Source organism: Dendrobates tinctorius, unplaced genomic scaffold (genome assembly GCF_039654945.1).
Source record: "Dendrobates tinctorius isolate UK_male_01 unplaced genomic scaffold, ASM3965494v1 ptg000075l, whole genome shotgun sequence".
NCBI classification, from domain to species: Eukaryota; Metazoa; Chordata; class Amphibia; order Anura; family Dendrobatidae; genus Dendrobates; species Dendrobates tinctorius.
In genome coordinates, this window is record NW_027361743.1 from 42,520,192 (window position 1) to 42,543,616 (window position 23,425).

Genomic DNA, 23,425 nt, shown 5'->3' on the forward strand with positions numbered 1-23,425 from the left:
ATCATCCGGCTAATGTGTTGAATGTAAAAAAAAAAATATAATATATATATATATATATATATATATATATATATACTACATTCATACAACCTACATACATACTACAAACATACTACATTCATACAACATACATACATACTACATACATGCTTCATATATACTACATTCATACAACATACATACTACATACATACTACATTCATACAACATACATACTACATACATACTTCATATATACTACATTCATGCAACATACATACTACATAAATGCTACATATATACTACATTCATACAACATACATACTACATATATACTACATTCATACATGCATACTACATACATGCTTCATATATACTACATTCATACAGCATACATACATACTACATACATGCTACATACATACTACATTCATACAACATACAACATATATACTACATTCATACAACATACATATATACTACATATTACATATATACTACATTCATACAACATTCATACATACTACATATATACTACATTCATACAACATACATACTACATACATACTTCATATATACTACATTCATACAACATACATACATACTACATACATGCTACATATATACTACATTCATACAACATACATACATACTACATACATGCTTCATATATACTACATTCATACAACATACATACTACATACATACTACATATATACTACATTCATACATGCATACTACATACATGCTTCATATATACTACATTCATACAGCATACATACATACTACATACATGCTACATACATACTACATTCATACAACATACAACATATATACTACATTCATACAACATACATACATACTACATACATGCTTCATATATACTACATTCATACAACATACATACTACATACATACTACATATATACTACATTCATACATGCATACTACATACATGCTTCATATATACTACATTCATACAGCATACATACATACTACATACATGCTACATACATACTACATTCATACAACATACAACATATATACTACATTCATACAACATACATATATACTACATATTACATATATACTACATTCATACAACATTCATACATACTACATATATACTACATTCATACAACATACATACTACATACATACTTCATATATACTACATTCATACAACATACATACATACTACATACATGCTACATATATACTACATTCATACAACATACATACATACTACATACATGCTTCATATATACTACATTCATACAACATACATACTACATACATACTACATATATACTACATTCATACATGCATACTACATACATGCTTCATATATACTACATTCATACAGCATACATACATACTACATACATGCTACATACATACTACATTCATACAACATACAACATATATACTACATTCATACAACATACATACATACTACATACATGCTTCATATATACTACATTCATACAACATACATACTACATACATACTACATATATACTACATTCATACATGCATACTACATACATGCTTCATATATACTACATTCATACAGCATACATACATACTACATACATGCTACATACATACTACATTCATACAACATACAACATATATACTACATTCATACAACATACATATATACTACATATTACATATATACTACATTCATACAACATTCATACATACTACATATATACTACATTCATACAACATACATACTACATACATACTTCATATATACTACATTCATACAACATACATACATACTACATACATGCTACATATATACTACATTCATACAACATACATACATACTACATACATGCTTCATATATACTACATTCATACAACATACATACTACATACATACTACATTCATACAACATACATACTACATGCATACTTCATATATACTACATTCATACAACATACATACTACATACATGCTACATATATACTACATTCATACATACATACTACATACATGCTTCATATATACTACATTCATACAGCATACATACATACTACATACATGCTACATATATACTACATTCATACAACATACATACATACAACATATATACTACATTCATACAACATACATATATACTACATACTACATATATACTACATTCATACAACATACATACATACTACATATATATACTTCATATATACTACATTCATACAGCATACATACATACATACTACATACATGCTACATATATACTACATTCATACAACATACATACATACTACATACATGCTTCATATATACTACATTCATACAACATACATACTACATACATACTTTATATATACTACATTCATACAACATACATTTATACTACATACTACATACATGCTACATATATACTACATTCATACAACATACATACATACTACATCATATATACTACATTCATACAACATACATATATACTACATACTACATATATGCTACATATATACTACATTCATACAACATACATACATAGTACATACTACATACATACTACATACATACAACATGCTACAGACATACAACATACATACTGCATACATACTACATACATACTGCATACATACTACATACATACTGCATGCAATACATTCATACAATACATACATAGACATACAGTACATATAACATAGAGAACATACTCACCATCACTTGTCACTTTGATCCCCGAAGCCAGTGTCCTCTATGAAAAAATATGAAAATAACAAACAAGCCATATACTCCCTGATCCGCAGAAATCCACGAGGTCCCACGCCGATCTCCCGTGGAGAACAGCAGCATCAACTGATGCGACCGCTCTCTAGGGGCTTCAATAATCCAATGACGGGAGGTAGGTATCCTTCCGCACTGTATTCCTCCGCCACTGTAAAAAAAAATAGTCCCTAGTCTCACTTTTGGCATTGCTGTGTGAGAAAGTTCCCACACAGCTTTTGCCATAAAGTGAGACCAGGGACTATTTTTTTACAGTGGCGGAGGAATACAGTGCGGAAGGATACCTACCTCCCGTCACTGGATTCCTGGAGCCCCGTAGAGAGCAGTCGCATCAGCTGATGCTGCTGTTCTCCACGGGAGATCGGCGTGGGACACGTGGATTTCTGCGGATCAGGGAGTATATTGTTTTTGTTTGGCTTCGGGGAACAAAGTGACAAGTGATGGTGAGTGTTCTCTGTTATATGTACTGTATGTCTATGTATGTATTGTATGAATGTATTGTATGCAGTATGTATGCAGTATGTAGTATGTATGTATGTTGTATGTCCGTAGCATTATGTACGTATGTACTATGTATGTATGTTGTATGAATGTAGTATATATGTAGCATGTATGTTGTATGAATGTAGTATATATGTAGCATGTATGTTGTATGAATGTAGTATATATGTAGTATGTATGTAGTATGTGTTTTGTTTTTGTTTGTTTTTTTTGTTTGTTTTTTTTTAACATTCAACACATTAGCCGGATGATGGGACTACTACTGTCCCATCATTGGCTAATGTGTCAATCAATGTCACTGTAGCAGGCATCGCCCGATGGGACTTGTAGTCCCATCAGACGATGCCTGCACACACACAAGACCCCCGGCAGGCCCGCACAGACCACCAGCAGCCAGCACAGGCCCCCGGCAGCCGGCACAGACCACAGACAGCCGGCACAGGCCCCCGAGAGGCCCGTACAGACCACCGGCAGCCGGCACAGGCCCCCGACAGTCGGCACAGACCCCCAACAGTCGGCACAGACCCCCAAGAGGCCCATACAGGCAGCTGGCACAGGCCCCCGAGAGGCCCGTACAGACCACCGACAGCTGGCACAGGCCCCCGAGAGGCCCGTACAGACCACCGGCAGCCAGTACAGGACCCCGACAGTCGGCACAGACCCCCGAGAGGCCCGTACAGACCGCCGGCACAGGCCCCCGACAGTCGGCACAGACCCCCGAGAGGCCCGCACAGACCCCGCCCGCACACACAGACATGCACAGTGTCCACCCACGCAACGCCCACACTCTTCCCCCCTCACGAACAGGATGTACAAGGCAAGAAAGGGTTTTTTTTAATTCCGATATTTCTGTCCCATTGACTTGAATTGGACTTCTGGTATCGGAATCGGCGATACCCGATACTTTGTGTATCAGGCCGATCCAATCCGATCTGATATTTCTAAATATCGGATGGTATTGCTGTCCTGTCTGTATATTCTTTTGCGTCCTCCCCTGCCCAGGAGCTGTGGTATGATCAGACAATGTTCCTGTATGATCAGACACAGCCATTACACAGTACACAGCAGGGGCACATTTATAAGATTATCTCAGCACAGGGACATTTTATTTAAACACATCTAATTGTGGAACTTATTTTTCTTCCAAGATAAATTTATTACAACGTACTTTGTGGGAAAACCCCAGTAAAGGATTAAGAATGCAGGTGTTAGATATGTATGAATACTGAATAAAAAGCTCACTTCCTTTCTTTGAAATAAGGATCAGCAAGAGCTGAGAGGGAAATATTGAGCAATAACAAACCCCGACTGTAAATTATTAAAGTAGTTATCCACTACTAGGATAATCCCTTTTCATTCCTCATGTTTTTCCCTTTTAAAATGAAAACACTTGTACTCGCCTCCCATGCCGGCGCCTTTCTAGCGGGGTCGGCACTCGCGTTTCTGGTGCTCACGTGAGGTTGTGTTGTCACACAAGCACTGCGCCCAATCAGCGCCTGCTTCACTCTCCCCCTGCCTTTAGATGGATTAAACATCAACTGGTAGTGCTGTGGCTGCTTTCTTATTTCCTCTTTATGTTCGATGTGTCTGAAGGCGGGAACAGTAACGCCATCACTGATTAGGCACAAGCCTGGATCACACTTCCGTTTTTTTAAATCTGTCTAAATCCGTCGTTTTCTGTTAAAAAACGGATCCGCCATTTTTTTGAGGATCCGTTTTTTTGTCCCATAGACTTCCATTAGCGGCTACCACGGATCCGTCAGAAAAACGGATCCGTTTGCATCCGTTTACGGCAAAACGGAAATGGATCCGTTTTTTCACACTTTGGCGGATGCATGCGGATGCCAACAAAACGGATGTGTGAAACAGGGCACAGGTGACATAACACCCTCAGGTGAGCCCTGGGAATGCGAGTGCCGATCCTGCTGGAACGGAGCTGGCACGGGAGGTGAGTATAAGTGTTTTTATTTTAACAGGGTCAAACATGAGTAGAAGTAGTTGTAAAACTAGTGGACAAAAACCCTTTAAGAATATTAGGAGTCACCTGGGAGTTACATTAGAAGTCGCATTATAATGACCTGGATAAATGTACTTGACTTGCAGCCTTGTGGTTTTATGTGGCCCCAGAGCCGCTTAGTGACACTCCTTATTCCTAAAATTTACAGAGCAGTAGTGATGGGCAAACCCAAACACTAAAGATCGGGGTCTGTATCAAACACCTAGTGTCCATGCATGGACCCCAAACACGGACTTCTCCAGGATGTCTGTTACTGTTCAGGTTGGGCAGCCCGAACATCAAGTGTTTCCCATGCTGTCATCTGCGTGGCACACCACCAGCAGCTCTGAGGCGGTAGGTTCACTACCACTGGTCAGAGTGCTGCGGTTCCCTGTGACCGGCGGTAAATGGGTTACTACTCTCATTATCCTACATCTGCTCCCGCTGATAACAGCTAGAGCAGGCGAGACTGATGAGAGTATTCATCAGCCAGCGCCTGTGCAAGAAATAAATTTAAAAAAAAAATGCTTGGGTTCCCCCTTATTTTTGATAACCAGCACAGGTAAAGCTGACCGCTGTGAGCTGCGACTCCCAGATGTCAGCTTTATGTTGACTGGTTATCAAAAATAGATGGATCCCCACACTGTATTTTTAAAATATTTAAATAATTCCCTCCCCCCCATTTTTCATGATTAGTGCCCGTGTTTCTTGCGCTGTGACCCCCCATTTATCATAATGGGGTTCGGGTATCGTTATGGTACTCGAAAAAAACATTTTTAAAAATGTTTTGCCAAACCCACTGGACCTGAACATCCACTGCTTTGCCCATCTTTACAGAGGAGACATAGTTTATCTGTTATATATCACTCTGTATGAATTACAAAGGATTTCCAAAGTGCACAGCTTTTCTTGCCTTTCCAAGACAGACAAGGCGTGTGTGGTCAGTGTCATAATTAACCTATGAGATTGCTTTTAGCCTCTTAGTTGTGGGAGAACAGATGCAGATGTGGGAAGGATAAAGCACATTTGTCTGCATGTAATCCAATCCATGAGCCCAGAATAATCAGGCCGCGGTACTAAATACGTGATCCTAGATTGGCCCAAAACACCAAAATAATTGGGCTCATAATTACCGTGTCTGTGTTGGGATCCTGTGCCTTTCAGTGGAGTTTTGAAAAAGAAAAAAAAATTAATATGGTGCCTGCAGACTTAAGTGCATTTTCAGTGACTTGTTCTCTTTAAACATGCAGTTTAAAAAAAAAAAAAAAAAATGTGTGTGTGTGTAAATATATATATATATATATATATATATATATATATATATATATATATATATATATATATATATATATATATAATATTTTAACCACTCCGTTGCCCTCTTGTCGCCTTTCCGGCCACTCTGTGGGACTCTTTGGTGCCTCCGTGCCCACTAGACTTCATGATGTCGAGGGGCAATGCATTTTGTGACGTTGTGAGGACTCGTCAGTGCTGGAGTCACCAAAGACCACCTGACAAAAGCCCGGAGCTGAGCAGAGCTTTGCCGCGGGACAGGTGAATATTGGGAAAAGGTGAGTATTATATTTTTATTTTCCCACTTCTCGGGCTGTTAAAGAAAAAAATATACAGTAAAATGGTGGGTGGTTGTCATCTTTGCTGGACTCGTACACATCTGATCACAAAAAAATTTGGATTCTAGCAAAGTTGATTTTTTTTTTTTTTTGTGAAACCAAAGTGAATTTGATTTTGCTTTGAACCAATTTGCTCATCTGTAATATTTAATGGTTATAAATATATATGCATTTTATAGGTGACATTTTTTTAGAAAAGAATCCAGCTCTTATTTGTGTGTTTTGCTGTAATGTCCATAGTGGACATACAAAATTTTTAATTTTGGGGAGGAAAGGAGAATATGTCCGCATCTTCTGCAGCTTTACACAAGCATTGCACTTGTTGACAGATTTTTTATCTTCCATAAGTGAGAAGGAAATGAGGAGAAGATAGTTGTGAGAGCAGGAAGCCAGGATCTTTACTGGTTGCATTACATTTCCGCAAGCCCTTGTGTGGATTCTGATAGGAATCTGAAGGGGAGAAATAGTTATAAATATTTATTCTTCTCAGCTACTTCTCCCGTGAATGCAGTTCATCAATCATAGCCCGGCTATGTAATTGTGCACTTGTCAACAATTAACGGGACATAAACAGTTGATGAATGGGCAGTTAAATTAAAGTGTTCCCAAGGACAGGCTGAAATTATCAACTAGGTCGCTTAAAATATTACAACAAAAGGATTGCTATAATTAAAACAAAGCAAGGTTAATGAGATGTAAAATTGCATATAATGTCTCCAGTATGATGGTTGCATACAGCAAAACATGTGTCTGATCCAAGTGTCAGACAAAAGAATTTACACGTTCACAAGTTTAGCTGAATCTAGATATTTCCTGGGTTTTTTTTTTTGCACTTCTGTTTATTTTTACTCAAACGTTCTTCATAGTAATTATAAACATAACTCTGCATTTTTCAGTGTCGCAAAATGTCTGTGGACGTTGACATGTAAATATTTGTTAGATTTTGTCCTTATAGTTTTGCACATACTTCTTTTGCAATATATTATTCATGTTATTTTAACTCGTACACTTATACATAAAAGGTGAAATATTCACTCATCAGCACTGAGATTGTAACACCAAGTTGAGAAATTACGGAGATCACAGGATTGATTGACATGTTAATGATACGCAAATGATGAAAAAAATAGATAATTTTCAAAAATCTTGATTTAATCAGTATAGAGTAGGAGCATCACAATCAGAAATCTACGCACTTACACACCTTGGCTGCAGTTAATTTGGTTATTAATGGCTGTCTGAGGAATATTCTGCCATATTTAATGTGTTTGGTCACATCATCAAGATCTACTGCTGGCAGCAACCTTTGTAATTGTCAACCTGTGATGTCTCCAATGAAGACCAGAGTTGATAGCCAAAGTTTGGTGTTGAGACTATTATGGGCAGTGCCATGAAAAGGTCATCACAAGGGAGCATCACACACTGGTCCAACTCCCAAGATTATAAAGTGGAGTGGAAAAATGTATAGTAGCTGGATTCTTCTAGTCGTCATTCATGGTATGCTAAGAGCATTGGTAGTGGTTGTGGAACTAGTGGTATGACCATTTCTCCAAAGTGTCTCAGGAGCCATTTTTCAACACGACAACAGCAGGCCGCTTATTGCTTATGTTACTGTTAACAGTATGTATTTTTTAAACATTCTACCACAGCGCCTCCAGACATTTCTATAATCGAGGACATCTGGCAAATTATTGGTTGGCAATTGCACAGGCAGCTGCCAGCTTCGGATCGTGATGATTTGCTGTCCATGTGCATTTGTCCTGGTAGAATTTTTGCACATTATTAATATGTTTATCCATCCTGTGATTTCCAGAATGCCACGAGTTCTTGTTGTTGCAATATCAGTATTGACGAGTGTAGATATATAGATACATACATACATACATTCATACAGTAGGCAGATACTGTTCATAGCTATTAAGATATGGGAAATATGGACAGTCAATAGGTACTATAGAATGTTAGATAAATATTTTTATTTGACTTTAATGCATTTTCATGAATCAATTTATCTTTTTGTCTCTTTATCTTTGTCTATTTTATATATTCCATTATTTAACAACTTCTGTCTCTAATCACCTTTAGTGTGTATACGTCTGTGTAATATAAAGAAATATATACTGTATATTTTTTAAGAAGTTAATATAAATATACATTTTGTGTATGATGGTGTAATTACTATTGTGTAGAGACGTGCATTGTTTTGTGGTGACATACGGGCTCGGTGATGTATCCTAAACTGATGGATTGTTGTCTGACGCGTTTCGGTGTGTTCTCTCCTAGACTGCTGTGCCACGCTATGAAAGATCACATAGTGCGAGTTGCTAATGAAGCAGAGTTTATTTTGAACAGACAGCGAGCAGAGGATGTTCACAAACACGCAGAGTTTGAGGTAAGCAGTGCTGATGATGAAGTCTGGCCTCTCTGCTTTCTATCAGTCAACACCTCCCCTGTAACTCCATTCACAGGGCTCTCTTTTTATATTTTAGCAACATATACTTGCATTTCATTCAGCCCAGGCCATTTTGGAAAGCTTTGGTTAATGTCAGGAACAGGGAACGGGTTTATGATTTGCTTCCCTGTCTGATATTCATGAACCTAGTTGCAGCAGTTGGAGCAATTCTTTCATCAAAGACAAGTGTCTTAATGTGCAGTTATTGCACTGACTTTTCCAGGAACCCAACAGATTTATTACAAAAATCTCTTTTACAGCATCTCATCAGACTAGTTTACATATTTCCAGATTGTCCACCATGGGAAAAGGAAATTGAGCAAATGTTTTTTTTTTATATGTACTGGGGAGGTGGACTTAAATTGCAATTAAAGTTGTGTTTGTCTTTCCAATGATTTGCTGAATAGGATCCATGTATTTCCTTTGTGTTTATGGCTAGTGCGTACAGTTGGCCTAAACCTATGTTGAGGGGGGGGGAGACATATAACATGCGCAGACAGAAATATCTTCAGCTCTTTAGTTAAAAGGGTTTTACAGTTTCAAAAATCATGTTTGTGAACTTGCTAATAAAAAAATATACCGGTCTCCCAGTAGATGTGTTGATGAGGATTAACTTGCCGTCCCAGCAGTTCCCGTCTTGGCTTATATTGGACACAGTAGCCGAGCCAGCCCCTTCTTTGTCACCACTGATAAATAAACCTAATTATGTTTCAGCCAGCCTCCTTTTACTCCTTGTATGGTCATGTCCTATGTCTGGAGTTGTTTTATGGAGCGAGCTCTAGAGCTAACCCCTCTCCACCCAAGGTGGATGCTGGCTCAGATATCCACAGATCTATCTCTATATATAGATATGTACAGTGGTGTGAAAATGTTTTGCCACCTTCCTGATTTCCTTTTCTTTTGCATACTTGTCACACTTAAATGTTTCAGATCACCAAACAAATATACATATTAGACAAAGATAACACAAGTAAACACAAAATGCAGTTTTTAAATTAAGATCTGTATTTTTAAGGGAAAAAAAATCCAACCCCACAGCGCCCTGTGTGAAAAAGGGATTGCCCCCCCCCCCCCCCGTTAAAATATAATTTAACGGTGGTTTTTATCAAATCTTTGGAAAACTTAGTTCAAATTCCCTAGCCACGTGTAGACCTGATTTAGGCTAGTTTCACACTAGCGTTCGGCAGAGCTGCGGTGGGCTGCGTAGTTCCTCCGTGAAGCTCCACCCACTGCCACACCTCCGGTCAGCTCCGTCTACGTCTGCATGCGTCCTGCGTACCTATCTTCAGCATGCGCCTATTTGATGATGCTGCGACCGCAACAAATTGCAACACGTTGCACTCGACGCAGGTCGCTGCATCGTCAAAACAACGCTTTCGGAGGCATCCGCATACATGCGCACGCCGTGCTTACCCAATGTTAAAGATAGTTACGCAGACCGCATGCAGATGTAGGCGGAGCTGACCTGAGGAGGTGCGAAAGTGGGAGGAGCTGTACGAAGGAACTACACAGCCCTCCGCTCCTCTGCTGAACGCAAATGTGAAGCCGGCCTTACTGCCACACATTCTCTCAATCAAGAAATCTCTTAAATATGACCTGCCTGAGAAAGTGAAGTAGACCAAAAGAGCCTCAAAACCTAGACATCATGCCATGATCTAAATAAATTCTGAAACAAATGAGAAGCAAAGTCATTGAGGTCAATCAGTCTAGAAAAGGTTATAAAGCCATTTCTAAAGCTTTGTGACTCCAACAAACCGTAGTGAGAGCCATTATCCACAAATGACGAAGACATAGAACAAGTGGTGAATCTTCCCAGAAGTGGCCGGCCGAACAAAATTACCCCGCAGCGACGATTCATCAAAGAGGTCACAAAAGACCCCCACAACAACATCCAAAGAACTGCAGACCTCACTTCCCTTAGTTAAGGTCAGTGTTCATGACTCCACCATAATAAAGAGACTGGGCAAAAATGGCCTGCATGGCAGAGTTCCAAGACAAAAACCACTCCCGAGCAATCAGAACACAAAGGCTAGTCTCAGGTTTGCCAGAAAACAACTTGATGATCCCCATGTCTTTTTGGAGAATACTGTGTGGACTGATGAGCCAACAGTTGATCTTTTTGTAACTTGTATGTCCCATTCCATCTGGTGTAGACGTAACACAGCATTTCAGAAAAGGAGCATCATACCAACCGTAAAATATGGTAGTGTTACTGTGATGGTCTGGGGTTGTTTTGCTGCTTCAGGACCTGGAAGACTTGCTGTGGTAAATAAAACCATGAATTCTGCTGTCTACCATAAAATCCTGAGGGCGAATGTCCGGCTGTCTGTTCGTGACCTCAAACGGAAGTGCACTTGGGTATGCAGCTGGACAATGATCCAAAACAGGCCAGCAAGTCCACATCTGAATGGCTTAAGAAAAACAAAATTAAGACGACGGAGTGGCCTAGTCTATGTCCTGACCTTGGTCCCATTGAGTTGCTGTCACATGACATTAAAAAGTGGTTCAGGCTCGGAAACCCTCCAGTGTGGCTGAATTACAACAATTCTGCAAAGATGAGTGGGCCAAAATTCCTCCAGAGCTTTGTAAAAGACTCATTGCCAGTTATCGAAAACTATTGATTGCAGTTGTTGTTGCTAAGGGTGGCCTATCCAGTTATTAGGTTTAGGAGGCAATCACTTTTTCACACAGGACCCTGTAGTTTTGGATTTCTTTTTCCCTTAATAATAAACACCTTCATTTATAAACTGCATTTTGTGTTATCTTTGTCTAATATTGAAATTTGTTTGATGATCTGAAACATTTACGTGTGACAAACATGCAAAAGAATAGGAAATCAGGAAGGGGCAAACACTTTTTCCCACAATTGTATATCTATAGAGAGAATTCTTTCTCTCTCTTCTCCCTCTCGCTCTCTCTCTTTTGCCCCCTCTCTTTCTCACTTTTCTCTCTTTCTCACTTTTCTCTTTCTCACTTTTCTCTCTTTCTCACTTTTCTCTCTTTCTCACTTTTCTCTTTTCCCTCACTTTTTTCTCTTTTCTCTTTTCTTTCTCTTTTCCTCTTTTTCTTTTCTCTTTTCTATTCTCTTCTCTATTCTCTTCTTTCTTCACACTTTTCTCTTCTCTTTTCTCTCTTCTCTCTTCTTCCCTCTTTTCCCTTTTTCCTCTTTACCTCTCTTCACTGCTTTATTTTTTGCTCTTTTTTTCCTTTTCCCTCTTTACCATATTTTCTCTGTTTTCTCTTTCTTTACTTATCTCTTTTTTTCTTTTTTTTTCTCTTTTCTTTCATTTCTCATTTTCTTTTGTTTCTCTATTTTCTCCTTTTCTCTCTTTATAATTCTCTCTATATTACACTGTCCTCCCTTCTCTTCCTTTTCACCATGCTTGGATATTTTTTCCATTTTCCAGCACATTGTATGGTGACTTAAGTCATTCAAAACTGCAACTCGTCCCTCAAAATCCAAGCCCTCATACAAGTAAACCAAAAGTATAATACATCCCTTTAGTATTGAGTACAACACTAAGCATTCTGAGACTTGTACTAATCTAAGACAAAATACACAAATTATGTACAGGCAAGTCTACTAGTACTCTAAGGTGCAGGCCCAAATTGACTTCTGTTTTATAGATTTAAATTTTCTCCATCTGCGTTTTTCGTGCAATCATCCACCTTCTTAAAAGCGAATTCTTTGGTGTGTGTTTGACTCAGTTCAGATTAGTAAACCAGTCCTAAGTATTGATAGATTACAGCCGGCGATAACGAGACTGTCCACAACACTGAATGTGGTGAGACACCATCTGAATTGAAGGGCATAAGAAATATAGGATGGTGTCAGAATTCTGTAAAGGTGCCCTCCAGCTGGAAAGCAGGAATGATCTGGAGACTTGATGAGCTTCTTATCTCTGCTAGACAGAGTTCTCTAAAGCCTGCAATTTGATGTACTAGCCCTTGTGCTTGTTGACCTACAAGAAAAGGATCAGATTGAGCTGCTAGACTTATGGGTTTTTTTTCTTCCTTTCATATTCTTTAAAACATCTCTATAACATTTCCATAGATAATATTTTTAGAAATCATATGTATTTGGATCATTGAATAAAAAGATACATTGTGGCATACAACTGGAAATATTAGGGACATTTAAGGAGACCGGCAAGGAAAAAGATTCAGAAGGGACTCGTTGGAGCTGTATAAAAGTGATGGGGGATGGAATATTCTTGTGCAAGTGTAGAATTTATTAAATATGTCCTGGGCATAATTTTGGTGCTCATTTGAAAGAAGGAAAATTGAAAGGGTGGGACAAAAAAAAATAAAATCGTTATGGATTATATAAACAGCCTTTCTAAGAAATTATCATTTTTGTACCGTACTGTAGCTGCATCATGTATAAATTACTGAAGCACTCCCGATAAAACTATATCCTGTATTACTTTCTAAATTATCCAATATAACTTGCCAATGACCATTTTTCCCAGTTTTAAATGCGACTCCTGTCCGTCTTATGGATAGTGCGATTTTACATTGAGAATAGTTGTGATAAGCAAATGTGCTCCAATAAGGTGTTATCCGAGCTTGCTTCGGTGCTAACAGAGTGTCTTCGGCGTGCTCGAATAATATTTATTTATTTTTGCTTGCTCATATAGCGCCATTAATTCCACAGCACTTTACAGACATTGTCATCGCTGTCCCCGATTGGGCTCACAATCTAGATTCCCTATCAGTATGTCTTTGGAATGTGGGAGGAAACCGGAGAACCTGGAGGAAACCCACGTAAACACGGGGAGAACATACAAACTCCTTGGAGATGTTGTCCATGGTGGGATTTAAATACTGGACTTCAGCGCTGCAAGGCTGCAGTGCTATCCACTGAGCCACCGTGCTGCTTTGATAATATGTTCGAGTCCCCGCGGATGCATGTCTCGCGGCTGTTAAGGCCCTGTCACACACAGCGATATCGCCAGTGAGATCTCTGATTTTGTGACGCCACAGCGATATCGCCAGCGCCATCGCTGTGTGTGACATGGATCAGCGACTGGGCCCCCTGCCGGGTATCGCTGGTCGCGCTCCAACGTCCTGGGCCGTTTTTTGATCGTTGGTCTCCCGCTGGCCAGCACGCATCGCTGTATGTGGCAGCGAGAGACCAGCGATCAGCGGCGCTGGACGCTGGTTTCCAATGTAAACAGCGGGTATCTAAGAGCCGCACGGCTCTTGGTTACCCGCTGTTTACCTTGGAAACCAGCGTGCTCTCTGGTCCTGATGGCTGGAGGGGCTGTCTGTGACAGCTCACCAGCGATCAGCCTAACGATGTCCCAGCGATCCCATCCATGTCGGATCATTAGTGGAATCGCTGGGACATCGTTATGTGTAACGGGGCCTTTAGATATCTGCGACACATGTAGGGATTGTTTGTTAGGTAAACAGGCAGTCCGAGCACATTCGCCCATCACTACTCCTTAGGTTTACATTATGAAGGCAGCTTACAGACCCATGCATAAAACCCTGTATGATTGGGCTAGTCTGATTCGAAGTCATGTGACCCTGAAAAGAATAAGAAAACCGGGGAAGACTGCAATCAGTAATTTTAATGCACCTATACAACATCACATCCATATTTACAAAAGAACACAGAATACAGTTATTGATTTGAGAGCTTCTTTAAGGGGATTGTTTGAAATTCAAAACCAGAGATGTTTATCTTGAAATGCACCATTCCTACTTTTCTTTATTTACACAACATCATGGTAACGTTGCCCCGTCAGACGTCCGAATATTATGCTAAATCATCATGTCCACTCAATGAGCAAACTGTTAATATTCATTAAACCATCATTCACAGTGAGGCATGATAATTTAATCTTACAGTCCAATTAAAGGATGAAATATTAGCCTCATTACCAGGGCAGACCATTGAGCTAATTGCTTATTTGCTTTGGGTATGTTTGATAACGAATTAACCCATTCTTCTTTTTTTTTTGTAAAAGAAGAATGGGGAAGTGCTGGGAAAATAAAGTAAAATGTAAAAACAAAAATACAAAACAACTACCGTAATTATTAAACAGACAATAACAATAAAATCTTGGGACCAAAAAAATGAATGCGAATTGAATGCTAAAATTACAAAGGCAATAATAATACAGAGCATAAAGTCTTGGAAAACAAAAAATACCGTATATTTATTTGTGCTTCCATTCAAATGTCTACTTTTTATTTCCACCTTTTTGGAAAAAAATGAAAGTGATTGGCCATTGTATCCATTGTATGCACCATTACAGTATACTTTCCACATTATAGCAGCACATTTCTTTAATTTCCATGTAACCTATTCTTCCAAATATTTGATCAACTGTTTGCTACAAGTGATGGGCGAGTAGCATCATTACTCGGGTTTCCCCGAGCATGCTCTGGTGATCTCCTAGTATTTTGGCGTGCTCAGAGATCAAGTTTTCGTCCTCTCAGCTGCATGATTTACAGCTGCTACACAAGCTGAATACATGTGGGAATTCCCTAACAAACAGGCATTCTTCACATGTATTCAGCCTGTCTAGCAGTCGCAAATCATGCAGCTGAGACAGCGAAAACGAAATCTCCAAGCACACCAAAATACTCAGAGACCACCCGAGCATGCTCAGGAAAATCCGAGCGACGAGTATACTCTCTCATCACTATTTGCTACTTATCTATCTAGGTGTAATGTTGGAGCTCGCTTACTCTGCTTGATTGCGGACTATAAACGACTGCAGATCAGTCACATAGAAGCTGAACGGCAATTGTTTAATAGCCTGTTTTGGTAGGACGACCGAGCTTCCACTGCCCCCAGATTGATTGTTAGATCGTTCTGTGCACATGGGTTGTCATTGCTCTCGGCAGCTCATGTCTTGTTTACACAGGACAATGTGCTGCCTACAAAGACCATTTTGAACAGGGCTGTCTGGCTGAAATGACTATTCTGCAGTCACTTTGTGTGACTGCAGACTGCCTAATGGTGGCAATATATAATTCCCCTGAATTTCCCTTGTGAGTAGACATTTATGTGACAGCATGTATGTGATTTACATACCAGTATGATCATGTGCAGACGTGCCTAAATGTAATATTTAGGCACGGCATATTATTAATTTTATCTTTTTATCTGATATTTTAGCTTTTAATATTGTTTTGTGTTTTTTTAAGGAATGTAATCCTCTAAATTAGATCCTGTAATTACCGCCCAGCTCACAGTATTTTGTGTTTTATCCTAAAGTCGCAATGTGCACAGTACGCTGCTGATAGGAAAGAGGAGGAGAAGATGTGTGATCATTTGATCAGTGCTGCCAAACACAGAGACCACGTGACAGCCAATCAGCTAAAGCAGAAGATCCTCAACATCCTGACCAATAAGCATGGAGCATGGGGAGCCATATCTCAGAGGTAAGCCACATTTACTCTGCAGTTTGCACTTGGAAGATCTGTTTTATTCTTCAACATTTGCAAAGTCTTGTGGCAGCGCTGGAATTAAATCTTTTTGGAACTTGATTTGAATATCCCATTAGGGTGAGTGTTGGGATAGCAATGATGTAATTGCTAAAAATGATTGAAAAAACTGGGTGGAATAGTGAAAGCGCACATGTTACTTCAGATAAGGAAATAGTCTCTTCAGAGAGGAAGAGGACTAGAACTCTAGCGCCACCTATAGGAAGTAGCAATCCTAAAAGTCAATGTCGACTTTCTAATAACACCGGTCCCCCCCAGCAGCTTTTCACTCTGGTTCCAGCGGTCATTTGTTATGCACATGTGACTTCCGTCGCCAATCACTTGCCTTAGTGGTGTTGTGTCAACATCCCTGAGTTTATCAATGTGTCAATTGATTGGCTCCAGCGGTCACATATTTTTGTTGAAATGTCATCTCTGGGGCAGAAGGAAAAGAGACCAGGGTGGACTGGGAATCCTCAGAATTAGAAAGACAAGGAAATGGTAAAGTGAGTATGCATTATTTTATTATTTCTTTTTACATTTTGAGCAGTTTTTTAATATTTGGTAGTTGGACAAATCCTTTAGACTACATTTACCTGTTGAATTAATCTCACTTTCAGGAGCTGGGAATTTTATCTTCCAATTTAATATTATAAACTTATGTTTGTTTTGGACTCTGTGGGAAACTTGATTGACTTCACATATGCGCCCAATGCTTTATGTAGTATTGTAATGTACATTGGATCTAAGGTTTACTAAGGACAAGAACGGAATGCGAAACAATCGCTGTATATTTGTACACCAGCGAGTTCTGCTTTTTTAGGGGGTAGCAGAAACATATGTGGTATATGCCTAAATTGTCAACCCAGGGCCATGGTCATTTTGGACAAAGACAGATAAGGCTCATAAGTCACGCAATGTGTTGCTCTGGCGCATGGCCTGTCATACTATAAAGCTTTATACATTAGAGCCGCTCCCTAATAAACATCTTGAACACCCTTCTCTTAGATATGCCTTTCTGCGAATGCTGTGGACCACAGATGGTAGTTGGTGGTATCTTGTGATCTAAAGTAAAAGCAGCTCTCTCTTGGCTCTTTGGCTGGACCTGATGGCTAGCAAACACAGATTTACCTGGTATTGTTCTTATTAAGCATTCTCGGGCTGCTATAAATTGGCACAACATAACCAAGAGCCTGTAAACCTGCTACGGGATCCTCTTTGCTGGTGTTTTTGATGAAATTCAGGTTAACTCTCTACAATATGTATTTTTATAGCCGTGTTAAGAGGCATCTGTTTCCATACAGTCGAGCTGTAACATTCCTGTAAAGGTTCTGCATTCTGTGACCAATTACTTTTGAGAAATCAAATTTAAAAAAGAAAAAAAAATCACATCAGTAATAAAGTCCAGATGAGCATTTCCCCAAGTCAATTGAAAAGTTTCTGCTTTGTGGTCTCCTATCTGTACCTGAAGACTGCCAGTAAGACCAAGAAGCAAAATAGCCAGAGGTATGATGTGCCAATTACCACTCCAAATGGGAAGAGCACTGTAACGCAGCCAAGAAAACACACAAGCCAATTTTACCTGGTGATTTGGCACAGCCAAATTTGTCTGCATAAAATCGATCAGTTATGGATCTAGAGTGACCTTTCTGAATAATAAGATATACATGTAACAGGATTTGGATTTGTTTGTCGTGATAATGAGGGTGTAAATATTTTTTTGCGTATTTAATGGGCACTGTCTTTTCAATAAAGAAAAGCACATGAATTGACAATAAAGTCAGTGAAAGCTCTGGAAACACAAACCACTCACATCCAGCCTATATTACAGGGAGAGACGCTCCCACTAGAGAATCTGAATCTGGCTGCAAACTGCACATCAGGTTTTCTAAAATAAAACCTCTTTCTTTCTCGAATTAAACGATTTACATATTTTATCTTATGAATATAAATATTTGAAAATGATAAAATACTATATTACAAGACTCGTTTGTATTTGACTAACATGTCAATTGTTTTGAACTTGATTCCTAATATTTTTAGAGACATTAACTCCTTAGCTTCTCAGGCTGCTTTCGCCCCTTCACAGCTCTCCAGTTTGATTAATGATCTCACTTCAGAATCCAGCTTGCAAGTAATGAGTTATTTGTCGGCCATCACACAGAGTGTCTGAAGACATAGACACAGGGTATATAACCATTGTATCTCACCGAACAGGCAGAGTGGCTGCTATGGAAGACATACAGGGATTAACTGCACAATTTATTAGTGATCATGACCCATTAGTCTGTGTCATTTTAGTGACAGTGTTAAATCACAGTCTCTCATATAGTGCCATTTTTGCAATTCTTTCTCTGGCATGCCTGCAATAACCACGCCAGAAGGGAAATAATAGATTGTGGTAAAGAGTAATGATTTTAGTTGTGGGTGGCATGTGGCTAGTCGTATAACACTTCCTGCTCTTTAGTGGCTGAGGTTGTGGTTTCTGTTCTGTTTTAAGTCACAGATCTGTTTAAAAAAAAATAAAAAAAAGAATAAAAAGAAAAATTTGCAGTCTCTGAATGGTGTATGTAAAATCCAGGAGCAAGAGAAGCCAGTACCCAGCAATGAACTTGGCTCATACAGCAAAATTGGGAAAATTAATTTCCCTGCTTTCCTCATCCAGTAAAAATATTTGATTGTGCTGTACATTTAGCGGCGGTTATAGAAATCATGGTACCTATAGGGTTTCAAATCGGATGCGCATCGGCACAGGGTTTTCATGTCATTACATCATAAAGTTTGTCAATCATAAACTTTACAGCTCTAAAAAGAAAACAATGTTTTTCTAGTACAAATGAATAACACAAACAGTCCTTTCTCCAGGCGCAATGAAACAAGGTAAATATAGTAGTCTCAGCAATCTCGGTATTCGAAGCAGTATCAACTCAAGCAGATTAAATGTGTTCACCAAACAAGCACCTTTCTTCAGCTCCAGCTCAAACTTCACTCCACTGAGCTAACCCATTTGCTATAATTGGGACTGTAAGCGCCAGGCTGGATTATCGGAATTATATTTTCTACTCCGACTGTTTTCATTGCTCAAAATCAAGTCAAATTTAATCTTTCTCAGTAACCTAGTGTTACTGGTACAGGCTTTACATTACCGAGGCCAACCACCTCGGTAACACATCTGCCATCCAGTTGGTCAGGGCACTTTGATGTGGTCATAGAGGAGCATACCTCCAAACTTTTAAATAAAGAAACGCCCATACAATAGGATGTTTCCCAAAAGGCCTTGCCCTCACACAAAGTATGATAAACCACAGTAAACCCCCCTCACACATGCGATATAACAACCCCCATAACAAACCTCCATAGTGTTGTGCCGTGACCCAGTAGAACCCACAGTATGACGGCCTCAAAAGTCTCCATAACTCACCTAAACAGTATGATGGTTCCACAGCCCCCCAAACTATATGCCCCAACAGTACCCTGCACAAGTTATACCCTGATAAAAGAAAATGGAAAATACTTACCTTGCCCTCATTTCCATAGGGTGGTACTCTGGTCTGTGCAGCAGTCGAGATGTAGTGGGCGTCATCACACCTGCTCCTCTGAAACTGAGAGTTCGGGTGCACGGGCACAATGATGGAGTAGGGAGCTAATGGATCCATTTTCCATCATTGCATTCAATGTAATCTGCATCCTAAGGATACAGGTAACATTGGTATCAAAATACCTGGAAAAAGTGGTGGTCTGTGCCACTCTCGAGCCCCCCCTCCAGCTCATGGGTCTAATAGTCTCCAGGTAGTTTGCCGCTATCAGCGATGTGCCCATATGTTCATTCCAGGACCACTTTAATAGACAGACCATTAATTACTCTAACGGGTTTTTTATTTTTTGATGTGTGATAGAATGAAGAACCTAGAGGAAGTGCACATAATCACTGGGGAAACATACAAATTTCTTATAGATGTTGACCTCGATGGGATTGGAACCCAGGACAGCAGTGCAAATTTCCACCATGTGGGTAGCACTCCAGGCAGATCTGGAGATAGAAGGGCCTGTATTTGCTTCTGTAAAAGTACTACTGATTACTGTACGTCTCCACATCAAACTTAAGGGGGCTGTCTCATGAAAGCTACACTATGTTCACTGTGTATACCCTATTAGGGCACATACTGTTGTAAAGGAGATCCTAATTCAGCAGATAATTTTCTATAGGCCAGATGCTTTATGCAAGCGGCACCTTATTCTGATGGACTTGATCTATGGCGCTATTACATTTAATAGTTCACATTTGCGGCCATTGCAAAGGAAATGCATGGGAGACAGTTGCTTTGACTGGGAGATTCTCCATGTCCTAATGGAAAGACACAGGCTAGGGTAAGTCTGAATGAACACTTAAAATTTTCACAAAAACCTAAGTTGCTCAATACAATTTAATCCCTCTCATCAGGTAAAACAGTTGCATCTGTTCCCTCATTGTACTGTGCACATCGTATACAAGATGACTTCGTAAAGGGGATCTCAGTATAAAATGACTGTTGAATCCAAGCGGTGTTCCGCAGCGCGCCCTTGGTTTGGTCATGCGGCTCAGTGCACCTTCCTCCCTACTTGTTTGCCATCTAACTCTACCCTGTCTCTCTCTCCTCTCTTCTTCTTTGATGGACAGTGCTGGTTTTCCAAGAGCCAGAGAAGGGCGGAGATAGATGTAAAGCAATTGGGTGGGAAAGGTGCCCTGAGTTGTTTAGCCACACCAAGGGTGCATCGAGTGTCTGTGCTCTTTTTGAGCAGTCATTTTGTGCCTACAAACTTCCTTTAACTGTACATCAGAGACGGAGTTTTCCCGCGATCTTGTCTGCTGCAGACTTCTGATACATGTTCCTATTCATCGCCACTTGTGTCCTTCTAGTCATCTTGAGACTGAAGGATTGTTAATTATATTCAACCTCCAAATCTGTGTTTATATGGTGAGATGACAAGTATTCTTCATATTTCCTTGTGACTTTTCTAAATGACTGATGTATAATGATTTGTTTTGTAAAACAATGAAAAGATGCGCATATGTTCCTGTACGCGGAATACCCGAGATTAGGCCGATCGGAACATATGGCCGTCGTTCAGACAAATAATAAATGCCAACAGCATGAAACAAAGCTTTGTCGATTTAATCCAAAGAGATTTGTGTCAACTTGTGAATTGGAGCTATTGGGGTACTCCTATCCAGGTTTACAAAATATCGTTGATAACCACATAATTTGCTTAGAATGGCTAGGGGGTATTTTTTGGGCAGGGACCAATAGCTGAAAGACTTAAAACCTCACCTATTGTGCATTTGGGATTCAGCTATTAAAAACAATGTAAAAACAGAACAGATGAGATAAAGAAAAAATATGCTATACTCTACTCCTCCCTTCCCTGGTGATAGAGCACTACACTGCAGCACCCGATCCTTGATGACAAGAGGCTGGCGAGGCTTGCAGGTAAGCCCTGCAGCCTGTCACTTAGTGGTTACTTGCTGTGCTTTTGGTATCAATTCTTTAAAGCCCATACACGTTAGATAAACCCAATGATTTCCGTGAGACCATCTAATAGCTACAGGGACCTCTCGACTTTCCCTTGCATTAATCACCTCTCTTGGATCCATCACCCGGTGTTCTGAGTCTGCAGTCGCCGTATCTCAGGTCCTCGGTGTTCACTCTCCTTTGTCATTTCACCCTGAGAATTCCGATAGTTCGCGTCTGACACTACTACAGTCCAGCATCCTTGAGTGCCTCCAGTTTTTTCCAGCTCTGCTCTACTGGTTCAGTGAGTCACCCAACAAATCCATCTCTGCTATAATGTGCCACCCAACAAAACAGCTGTGCTTTTCTACCACAGTGAGTTTTCAACAAATACAGCTCTACTATTCCGCCAAAAAGACCCACCCAACTTTCCTTTTACACCAGAGTAAGCCGCCAGACATATCCAGCTCTGCTATTCAGCCGCAGTGGGTCACAAGACCTAATCAGCTCTGCTATGCTGCTGGACTCTGCTTCTTGTCCCTGTATGCATTTGGACTTTTCCAGCGCTGCTATACTGTCACAGCATGCCGCTAGATGTCTGTCTGCCATTACTCTGGACTGCTAAAGATCTACAAAGTGTCATCTGACCCACTCAACTATGCTACATACTTGGACTTGAGGTTATTGCTTTAGTGATCCTCCTTTTCTACATTGCACTTCCTCTTCTCTACCTCTCCTGATCTTCCAGCCACTACAAATCTCCGAAGTTCCAACTGCAACCAGCTGCAGCCTGCCTTAAAGGGAGTCTTATTAGCACAAAATGACTGTTCAAACCAAGTACAGACGCTCGGTGCACCCTTGATGTGGCCAAACATTTGAGTGCACTTTCCCACCTGCTTGTTTTCCATCTATCTCCACCCTTCTCTGGCTTTATAAAGTCAGAGCTATCAAAGAAGCAGGGGGATGGAGATAGAGAAGAAAGCAAGCAGGTGGGAAGGTGCACTGAAATGTTTGTTCATATCAAGGGTGCACCAAGTGCCTGCACTTGGGTTGAACCGTCATTCGAAACTGACGAACTCCCTTTAAACCCTTGTTGTTTACCACCAGCTCTTCCAGACTAAAGGGGGTTTTACACATAGCGATATCGCTAGCAATATCGCTAAAACGTCACCG

At 39.8% G+C, this 23,425-nt stretch overlaps 1 protein-coding gene across 6 annotated transcripts in view; it reads left to right on the top strand.

Annotated features, from left to right (window-relative positions):
- The window catches only part of NBEA (neurobeachin), a 915,436-nt gene that overhangs the window by 509,652 nt on the left and 382,359 nt on the right, over positions 1-23,425 (top strand). For all 6 annotated transcript variants that reach the window (XM_073583206.1, XM_073583210.1, XM_073583208.1 and 3 more), the window contains 2 exons: positions 9,149-9,257; positions 16,555-16,721. In XM_073583206.1, coding sequence (XP_073439307.1) covers positions 9,149-9,257; positions 16,555-16,721 — 276 coding nt within the window. The remainder of the gene's footprint in view (positions 1-9,148; positions 9,258-16,554; positions 16,722-23,425) is intronic.